General features: G+C 40.9%; 1 protein-coding gene across 3 annotated transcripts in view; it reads right to left on the bottom strand.

Annotated features, from left to right (window-relative positions):
* The window catches only part of rgs19 (regulator of G protein signaling 19), an 85,032-nt gene that overhangs the window by 20,120 nt on the left and 53,790 nt on the right, over nt 1–11,122 (bottom strand). For all 3 annotated transcript variants that reach the window (XM_017710878.2, XM_017710880.2, XM_017710879.2), the window contains one exon: nt 4,502–4,641. In XM_017710878.2, coding sequence (XP_017566367.1) covers nt 4,502–4,641 — 140 coding nt within the window. The remainder of the gene's footprint in view (nt 1–4,501; nt 4,642–11,122) is intronic.

Raw genomic sequence — 11,122 nt, forward strand, 5'->3', positions numbered from 1 at the left:
ACATTTATTGCTAAGTAGTTTTTTCCTGGTTTTACGGTTTGAAATGTTAGGCTGTAGGAGCAGTCTAGAGTAGCTAAATGCAGTATAGAGAGAAAGAGTGTGTGTGTGTGTGTGTGTGTGTGTGTGTGTGTGTGTGTGAGAGAGAGACAGCGAGAGAGAGCGAGAGAGAGAGAGAGAGAGTGGCTGAGGAGTACGAGTGGGAATATGGGCAGCCGTCTCCCACAGGCCTCTTGGTAAAATGAGAGCAATCTTAATCACACATGCTTTTCAGGTTCACGGCAGACTTGAATTACAAAGTGGAGCAGACACATTCACACAGTGTTAGTGTGTGGGCGCATCTGATCAACACACACACACAGACACACATTTGTCTTGCTATGTGTATGTTTGTGTTACTTGAGCTAAACAACACCACACCTAAACCTAAACCTAACCCTTACCTTAACCTCTGTATCCAAAAGGCAAATTTTTCAAATAAAAAACTAATTGTGGTGAAAACAACTCATGCTCAAGTGAGGACCAGCAAAATTTCATGTAGTCCTAACATAGTGAGGACATGGGGTCCTCACAAGTATAGCAACACAAGAACACACACACACACACCTCAGACAAACACATAAGATAAAACGGCTGATCAGAGCTAAAATCAGAGCCAAACAGGGGCGTCACTGAAATGTTCCGTGAGAGAGAAATAGAGCTTGTTTACAACTTGTTTACACACGTTTCGTGTCCGGATCGTATCTGCACTCTTAAAAATAAAAGTACAGGAGAACCGTTTTTTGGCTCCGTGAAGGACTTTCTTATGGGCAGTTCTTTGAAGAACTGTGTTGGGGGAATGAGATGTGTGAGTGTGAAGAACCTTCATAAAGTGGAATGAACTTTCACATAATGAAAAGTTCCCTTAATTAAAGAACCCTTAAATTAAAGAACCCTTAAATTTGTGAAACATTTCTGTTTTAAGGTCCTTTAGCATTTACAATGTCCTTCACACTGACAAATCTCTGTTCGAAAGCGTTTCTTCTATGGTAGAGGTCATTAATAGGCAGACCACAGTCCGAGTTCGGACGCAGACGCTGTGCTATACGGACCTGGACCTAAAACTGATAAACTCTGGATAATTATTTAATTTTGATGGGGTCGTCCTATTTTAATCGGCATAACTTTTCTAGCCTTTATAGTGCCGCTTTAGCGGACCAGACGCCTCAGACAAATCACGTGCTGTAAAAATCACACGTGACGCTACTCAGCCAATCAGATCTGTGCATTACGATGGGCACTGAAACTCGAGTGAGTGACGCACACAGAGGAGAGACAAGGAGAGAAACAGCAGTCAGAGAAGAAAGTGAGTCAGAGGGAAGTTATTTCACATGGTGTTTTCTAAAAAGAGAAAACTGACCATAAATATTCTTGAAATTTGACTGAATTGGACTTTATTTGATTTGACATTCAGTTGACTGCATAAGATGTTGATATTCCTACTCGGCTACTTCGGTTTACAGTATAAGGCACTGAGCCATAATGCAAGTTAGACATTATGATGTTCTGGACCTTCGCTTGAGGCAATTTTCTTTGACCAGGCCTTACTGAATCTTAATTATAGACCCCTGCTCTATGGCATCAATTGAAGAACCTTTTTTTTTCTGTGGATGGATTTACTTTGATTTGATTTTATTTACACTTTTCACTAAAGCATAGAGTTCCCGCTTTCACTTTCCCACGTGAAAAGCACGTTTCTGTTTTACTTTCGTTTGTTTCTCCCCTTTTTGCCAAATAAATCGTCATGCTTGGCTTGGATGTTTTCATCGGCCCAAACGACAAGAAGGTACTTGGTTCTGGAATTCCTTGTTTATCCTCTCACCTGCTAGTCAGATGCATCTGCACTTACATCTGGTCATAAACATACCTCAAGCAAGTATGTGAACGCAGTGTTTTGAGCTACGCAAAAACACAGAAAATTTTTACATACAGTAAAATGTGCTGCAATTCATTATATAATGCAAGCTGCACTGTGTGAATTACAGTAAGGGGCGCTATTGTGACCGCCGTGTCTAACTGTAGAGCGGAGAATTACCACTCTGTAATGTCCTCCGAGTTTCTCAAACACTAGAGGGCGCTCCTGGGCGAGTCCAAAATGATTCATTATGATTTTTGATGTAAAAGAATACATTTATTTCCTGAACACTGAACAGCATATAACATAACCACTGTTTTTAATGAGCCTTTAAGCTCAAGTTATAGGAGTTCAAAACAGTGCCTAAAGTACGTCCATGACGTCTGTGAGCGCGAACAGCCAATGAGCTGCTCTGCTCGCCAACCAATCAGCGCTCAGTAGCAGTAATGTTAGCTTTCTGCTGCCCAAAACACATTTGATGTAGAAAAAATGAAACATAAAGGTAAGTTTTGCTTTTTTACTGAAATACAACCTCATGCTTTCTAAAATTAAAGGAAGGTCCTGGACAAGCGATTAGAAACTATTTTAACTTTTCATTTTTAGCCATTTAGCTTAATTTACTCCCTTTCGCTGAGGACGCCCTCTAGTGTTTTGCAGTTTTTGATATAACGGGGGAAATAGGAAGAGGCCAGGCTCCTCATAAACCGGCTCTTTTAGTACAACCATAATGCTTTCGTCAGGTCAACTGTAATAACTGTAATGAGCAGTTAGAGGAGTCTCGCATAAACATAGCGCTGTTGTCAGAAGAAAACCTTGTATCTCCAAAACGGTAACTTTACAGGAGAAGGAGAAAACCTACTTTATTTTTAACGTAATTCAATGGAACCAGACTTTTTTCCAAGTCGTTTTGGGTCATTTCTTTTGGTCCATTCATCATGAAAATTACACACAATGTAAAGAGCAACAGGCACTTTCAAATTATGATAAAAACACAAAAATGGAGATACAAGCACGCCGGCTTAGTACAGAGGGACTGTGCATTCGCTATGCATTGGGTGGGCACTGTAATTTGCGTGTGTGCTTGCACTGAGTATGTTTATGGCCGAACTGTTCTTCCCCTCTCTGCAGTTAACCAGATATCAGCTCATGAACTCTTATGAATACTCAAATATCAAAATTAGTCGAGGAATGTCTGTTTCTGACCACCTCTGAATGTGGCCCGAATGATCCGATCATAATCCCATCACATCGTATCTCCTTGGACGTGTTTACCCCTGACTTTTTTTCTGGTCGAGTAAAATTTAAACATGATTTAACTCCAAAAAGGCATGTTAAAGGTGTAAACAGCCTCACATGAATCAGACCATTAATGCTGAAATACACCTCAGGTCACCCACTGGCATCTCATTTCTGCCCATCTTCCTTATTATATTTATTATTCTGTTATTTTTCCTAAAATAATTTAAGACTTTTTCATGGCATTTTGTATACATGTTGTGTTAGATACTCCACATGTCCCAAAGTAACGTGACACCTTTCTACTGAATTAATTCAGCTACTTCAACGTGCTCCCATTGCTGATTTCACTACTAATTTTAGCTCAATACTCCAACCTCTTGCAGATCACTCATCTCCACAGCAGTAAAAAACAACCCTTAAAGCACTGATTATCTCTTTAAGGAAGTGTCACATTGAATAATGTGGTTATTTTTAACAACAACCAGTAAAAGTCATCACTAAGATCTTGCTATTGTTAAAAAAACATGGCTTTATCAAAGACTAATATGCAGGAGTTTGGGAGTTTGGGAGCACTGTATTAACGCTGTTCTTCAGGCAAACTTGTGAGGAACTCTTAATAATAGATTTGGTTTCCTCTGAAATTTGAAACCTTTCACACTTGATAAAAGCACTTGCAATATTCTGAAAATTAAATTAAGTTCGATTCTTGCCCTTTTCTCCTTAATCTCCCGTTTTGTTTGTGCTTTAGAACTAACCATTTTGCATTACTTGACCTCTCTAAGGTCTGGGGCTGTCGTGGGCTGGAGGTTAGGGAACCAGCCTTGTGACCAGAAGGTTGCTGGTTCGAGCCCCTATTCTGACAGTGCATGTCTTGAACAAGGCACCTGACGCCCAACTGCTCCCTGGGCACTGCGGATACGGCTGCCCACCGCTCTGCCCCAAACCCCCCTGTGTGTGTGTGTTCATTACTGTGAATGTGGTGTTTCACTGCATGGATGGGTCAAATACAGAGGCTGAATGTAATCAAATCCTCACAGCAATGTTCTAACATCTAGTGTAAAGCCTCTGCAGAAGAGTAGAGGCTGTTCTTTGCACCAACAGGGGGATACTCCCCTTTAATACCCTTGATTTCCCGAAGCAACACTGGATGAACAGGTGTCTACAAACTTTTGGACAGGTAGCATAAGAGCACTGGGTGGCTAGTGACCCGAGGTGTGGAACCACCGGTGAAACACAGATGAGATGTACTTGAGGATCAAAATACTGCACCATTACTGGTTTGTACTAGTGAGAGTCAAGCCAGAACACAGGCGTCAGTTGTGAAAAACGAGTGTAGCATATATAGAATGAGAGTGCTTTTCTGGGTCGTACCATGAGCAGCTACAGCAGCAGCACCAGCAGAAGCAGCAGGCGTTGGAGCGTTGTGTGGGGGAGGAGCGCTGCGCCCGGCTCGGGGACGTCTCGCTCCGCGCCATCGGAGACTCGCGGTCTGCCGGGACAGGGCCTGTGTACTGAGACACACACAGTAAGCCGCCTGGGCACCACGTGCACACATACACAAGCATTTCAGTTTGCAGTTTTTTACATTTTCTTGATTTTTATTATTTTTTACCTTTATTTCATACCTTTCAGAAAAATGTCAAACACATACAGAAATACAAAAATATAAACAGTAATAAGCAGCGAGCAAATGGGATTAAGTCTGTTCCATAAAGCAGCTTCATGAGGCGCTTTTCCAACAGCCCTAAATGAGTTCAACATATCGCTGCTGTCAGAACAAAACCTCTTATCTCCAAAATGGTAACTTTACAGGAGAAGGAAAAAACACACTTTACTTTTAATGTAAGTCAATGGAACCAGACTTTTTTCCAAGTCATTTTGGGCCGTTTCTTTTGGTCTATTCTTCATGAAATTTACAAACAATGGGAAGAGAAACAGGTATTTTCAAATTATGTTAAAAACCGAAAAAGGAACAAATGGACAGCAGCATATGCTCAGACCTTGCTGGCTGCTTACAACTACTTCTTGTGGTTGGCGTAAAAATATATAGTCCTTCTAGTCCTTCCTATAGAGACTTCTCATTCATTTATTTTCCACTCAATTTTCCACTTTCTATGAATGTCACGTTTGTCATATTCATAATTCAAATAAACATAAAAACAATAAAAAGTAACAAGAATTTCTTGGGTCCATATTTTTCCTTGACACCTTCACAGCCGCCACAGAGATTCGTTAATATCATCAGTTACATCATGAGCTCAATTTACTGAGCACTGATTGGTCAAACCAGGAGCTGCTTGGAGAGGCTTGGAAATGGTTAAACACACGAATATCCAGAACATCACTATATATATATATATATATATATATATATATATATATATCATTATTAATTAATATTCTATACATTTTGTTTATTCAAATATTACCACTTTTCTCAGCAAATAAACACAAACTACACAAATAAATAGATTCTGAAAATGTGTCTTGGGTGCCTAAGACTTTCGCACAGTACTGTACTCTATCATGTGTCATCACCCACGCAAAACAGCAAACTGCTGAGCTTTTGCTTTAACATGCACACAAAACATGCAGCCGCAAGATATTTATCTGCCCTACACCAGCACAGACAAATGAAGCCCCAACCAGAGATGCCAAAGACTGTGTGTTGGTGCTGTAATCAGGGCACTTGAACAACTGCAGTGCTGCAAAAGCATACCGTGTATGAATGATGTGCTTTTTGTCCCACAAAACATTCAACAGTCAAAACCCCACTCATAGCAGGTCACCAGAAATGGCCGTGATCAATCGCCTAACGTGAGAGCACCTAATCTGCATCTAATCGTACCGGGTGAACATTATAGGACAGAACAGCGTGACGACTCAATCTGGCCATGCACATAAAACATCAGCACGAGGGCCACAGAAAAGAAAGGAAGTAGACAGTGTGATGCGTCATGTGAATGTGCCATGAGGAGATAGCAGAGGCTTTGCCACCACCCACGCACCAGAATCTGATATCTCAGTGTGGTCTAAAGAATGTCACAGTATCATGATATTTAATTTGGCATTAATACAGTCAGAAATGTTAATGAGTACCAATATTCCACACTAAAAGAATGTCTTACAAAGCTCACGGCTTGTTTTTGACCGCAGTGTTCGGTTTTTTATGTCAGGAGTTATGTCATTTGAACCGTTTTTCTCCAAACAACACAAAGCAATCAGCGAATGACATACACTCAGACCTAGTAACAAATACACGTAACAGCGCTACAAAGATTTTGTTACAGTAACAGAAAAAAGAAACAGTGACCAGATTACACAGTCGCATCTCTGTGTTGGTGGCCACTAGATGTCACTGTGGAGCAGAGCGTGACATGATCAATAATTCAGTATAACAACTAATATATATATATATCTTTTCTTCGTAACTAACATTGCGTGTTTATTCCATACGACAGTGGTAGGGCTGTCCATACATTCCATATATATTCCTGTACCTGTTGTGTAAATGTCAGTGGGCTACCTATTTCTCCTAGCAGGCTTCGTTTGGTGAGCGTGGGGCTCATCAGTGCTCGTCTAAACAAGTGAGCAGTTAAAATCACTCTGGGCCTGTTCAACATGCTTTCAATATCCCAGCCGTGGGGCCCGATCATGCTGGCCTCATGCTGAGAGCAGTCAATAAAAAAATATGTAAATCCATACATCCAGATATTTAGTAAACATTGTTTTCTACTGCTACACAGTTCCTCAGTTGTGGTAGCCACTCATAATAGCAAGGCAATATAATGAGTCGAGTCAAAAACGGAATAAAAGTTAAATTTGGTTCCAGCCATTAGAGCAGACATTAGAGATTCAACGTTTGAGACACACCAGCCAGAGGATTTCAACACAGTCTGGAAAGGACTAAACTTGCTCCTTCAGTCCAGAGAAGTTCAACAGAAAAACATGGCTAACTGTGAGTACAGCTAAAACCGCTCTTCTGCTTTCCTTGCCCGCCCTTGCTTTGCTGTCACTTGAATTCAGTCATAGATTGGTGACGTTTTTGGCTAGATGAAAGTTTGTCTCACATCTTTTCTTTTCAAGCAGTGACTGTTACTGGTGAGTCATTCTGCATTATTACAGGGTTTGTTATTCCTAATGCCTGGAAAGCGTGTTTCCCTGTTCGGATATGTTGCTTCGAATATGTATTTGCAGACCACAGCGATCGTTACAGCTTGATAACTTTGGATTTGTGATGTGATGCTGTAAAACAAGGTTTTGTGGGATTTAACGTTGTTGTCATATCACTCATTCACTGCACCACGTTACATTAATTAGCGAATGTGTGATTGTGATTGAGTGTGTCTGTGTTTGGATCAGGTTTCGGTGTAGTTTAATTGACGAGTCACTGCTGCCCACAGTTTATTGTGCCCCACCAGGCTTTCCGTGCCAGAGACGCCACTGAAATTACAGCTATATCATGAAGACTGTTAACAGGATTACATTCAAACCAGTCTCGCCCACCAAATACGACTACCTGGATGATAAAAATGGGCGCTTTTTTTTCTGTATTTATTTTTGTGAACTTTTTGTAACACAAACTCACTCCACCTATCTCTGTTGTGTTGTCTCTGGTTGATGTAGCAACAATCGAGCTGACTAGATGCTTGCATCCCAGCAACTCGTAATAAACGTCAAAAGTTTGTCCTCTGTTTTGCCACGTATGCTGCTGCATTTCCAAAAGCAGCTCAAACTGTGCTACCGAGACCTGAGGGATATGCAAAAGCACAAGGTTTCAGCTCCTGAACGAAGCGTGAAACTCTGAAAATCGCTACGGAAATCAGCCCAACTTTTCACGCGAGGAGCAAAGCGTGTCTTTGTCCTTTGAATACATTCTGTGGTTTGCTGCCCTGTTTTTCATGACACGAACAACACAGCAAAAAACCACAAGTAGCTTTTAAACTAGAAGTGCTACATTTGAAAACTGCAACAAAAACTCTTTTAACAATTTAGTTTGTTTATTCAACACAAACTGTGCAGCAGTAGATCCAAATAAACAGGCCAGATTACCCTGTCTTTGTTAGGACACATGCAATTGGTCAGCATTCTTTAAGCACTGAAGATATCCACAATATACACTTAGAAAAAGGCACAAAGGCAAGAAAATGCTTAGAAAAAGGCAAAAAGGCAAGAAAAAGGCTGTTTATCATAACAAAATTGATCATGATAAAGATAAAATATCAAAATATTGCCCATCTCTAGTTACTATATTGTTTCATGTCTTCAACTATCCACCAATTTGGATGTAAAGTAATCGGCATCAGCCATAAGAAATGATGGCACCCATCATTTGAAGATGCCCAGCAAACACATGCACACTTTAAAATACTATCAAACTGTGTTTCACAACCTGCTGATTCTGCCAAATCACCCACTCAAACAGACAGCGATGCCCTTCCTCGCACATGACAGTCCCAGCACTGGGGTTATTTTTAATTTGCTAAAAAGCCTCGGCTGTAATTCTTTTCTAATTACATTTGGGCCAGCTGTCCCACATAGAGGGGTCCTGTGCCCCTGTCCTTCGAACATTCTCTAATACCAACAGGTCAGAGTGACGGCCAGTTACACACAGCAAGGATACACCGCATCCATGCGTGTGTGTATGTGAGTGAGGGTAAGTGAGGGAGAGGGAACAACCGAACATTAAAACAAAAGGCCTTTGTTGCTTAATGACCCGATCAGAGTGTAGTGGCATATTTAGACCAATGGAGGGTCTCTACTGAACCAAGCACACACACACACACAGCCTAGTTACAGTGAAAGAGTCTCGAGCCTGCTGCCAAATCAACAACAGCCCTTAAACTATAACAACAGCCCTCTGTAGTGAGTCAGGCCGAGGACACGGCACCGGAAACGTGCCTAAGAGTGAGCCCGTTTCAGCCTGTGGACCCTTTTCATACATCAACAAGGTGGCCAGAATTACAGAAACCCCCAAATGTCACATTTAAACTGAATTCCAGGCCTTGTTCGGAGAAGACTGTTTTCACCCAGAAGACATGCTAACATAATAGTAACAATAATTCTGAGAATAATCACCTCAGGGACATTTAGCACAGAACAGATCAGTATGCAGTTTGTGAATCAGTTTGCAGAGCAATATCATCCAAGTTATGTAGCAATATTCTCCAAGTTACACGCTCTCTGGTCTCACAGCGCCACTTAACTAATCACTCAGAGAAGGTTTTTAGAAATCCTCATAGCTCTGCACTCGATCAGATATAACTGCATAAAATTTGTGCCTGAAAACCTACAAACCCAATTCCTAAAACAGCTGGAACAGTGGATAAAATGCAAATAAAATCAGTCATTTGTGGACGGTCTCCTAAAGGTATTTAATAACAGCTCAAATAAGAGATATGTAATATTTTACCTCAAACATCAATGACTTTTTGTAAATATGCTTTCATTTCAACTCTGATGCGCACAACATATTTTTAAAAAGTTAGGACGGGGACAATTTAAGACTTTTGTGGAATCAAAAACACTTGTTTTAGAACTTTCCACAGGTGAAAAGGTGAACAGATAACTGGCAACTGGGCATAAAAAGCAAAAAAACTGCAAGAGCAAGCAGTCCAGCAGTTTAAGGGCAATGATTCTCAGTGCAGGATTGCAAGGAATTTAGGGATTTCACCATCAACAGTCCACAACTTTATTACCCCTAAATGTGGCAACACCAATTATAACCAATATTAAATGCTCGCGGCTTTCAGTCCCTCAGACAGCACTGCATTAAAAGGTGACATGCTTCTGTAATGAGTATGACCACATTTCAGGCTCAGGAATACCTTAGAAAACCCCTGTCAGTAAACACAGTTAATCACTCTACAAGTTTAGACTTTATTATGCAAAGCAGAGGCCATGTATCAACAACAACAACAACAACAACCAAAAACGCTGCCGACTTCTCTGGGTCGTAGCTCTTCTCAGATGGAAGGATGCAAAGTGGAATGTGAGCTGGTGTGTGGGCCAAAGAGGAAAACGACCTCCCTGATTTTTGCCAATGTGAGGTTCAAAAGCTGGTTTATATCATGCTATGGTGGTATGTTAGGGTCAAGGGCTTGGGTATGCTCCATATCTGTGAAGGCATCATGAGGGGTACATATGCGTTTTTGAGGAATGTATCCAGGTGTCGAGACATCTTTTTCAGAGCCTTTCATGCTTGTTTCAGCAAAACACCTCCAAGGCACATTCTGCATGTGTTACAGCAGCGTGGCTTTGTAGTCGGACAGTGCAGGTGCTAAACTGGACCCCCACTGAAAAGGTTTGGTGCATTATGAAGCTTGATATATGACACCTGAGCCCTCAAACTGTTGAGGAGTGTTATATCAAACCAGAATTGTAAAAAAAAAACTGCATTTTCACAACTATAACAAATGATGTGCTCAGCTGCACCCTTCTAGATTTCCTCTATTACTATTAACAATTCCGTCTTTAAATGAGTTTTTAGATCTTTAAGTGTAAAAGTGTAATATTAGATTACCTTACCAAACTTAATACCAAACTTAACTAATTTTTTATTTACAACTTTGTTTATTTACAGACTAAATTCCACATGTAAATCACCAGTGTGAAAGTAACTCCCCCTTAAAACGAACGTTTCATGATCTGTAGAAGTAATGACTGCAAACACTTCCTATAATTTGACCAGTTTTCCACATTGTTGGAGAGGAATTTGAGCCCACTTCTTAGTGCAGAACTGCTTGGACTCAGATACACCAGTAGATCTTCCAGCATTAACTGCTCATTAAGGCCCAGGACTTTGACAAGGCCACTCCAAAACACTTCATTCTGTTTCTTTCCCATTAAGATGTGTGTTTGTTTTTTTCTGTTTGGGATCATTGCCTTGCTTTGTTTCAGATTCAGCTCATGGCGGAAGAAACGGACTCCATCTCCCAGAATCCCCTGGGAGATCACGTGACTTTGACGCTTCCTACAAACCCCAATACACAC

This window comes from Pygocentrus nattereri, chromosome 9 (genome assembly GCF_015220715.1).
Source record: "Pygocentrus nattereri isolate fPygNat1 chromosome 9, fPygNat1.pri, whole genome shotgun sequence".
NCBI classification, from domain to species: Eukaryota; Metazoa; Chordata; class Actinopteri; order Characiformes; family Serrasalmidae; genus Pygocentrus; species Pygocentrus nattereri.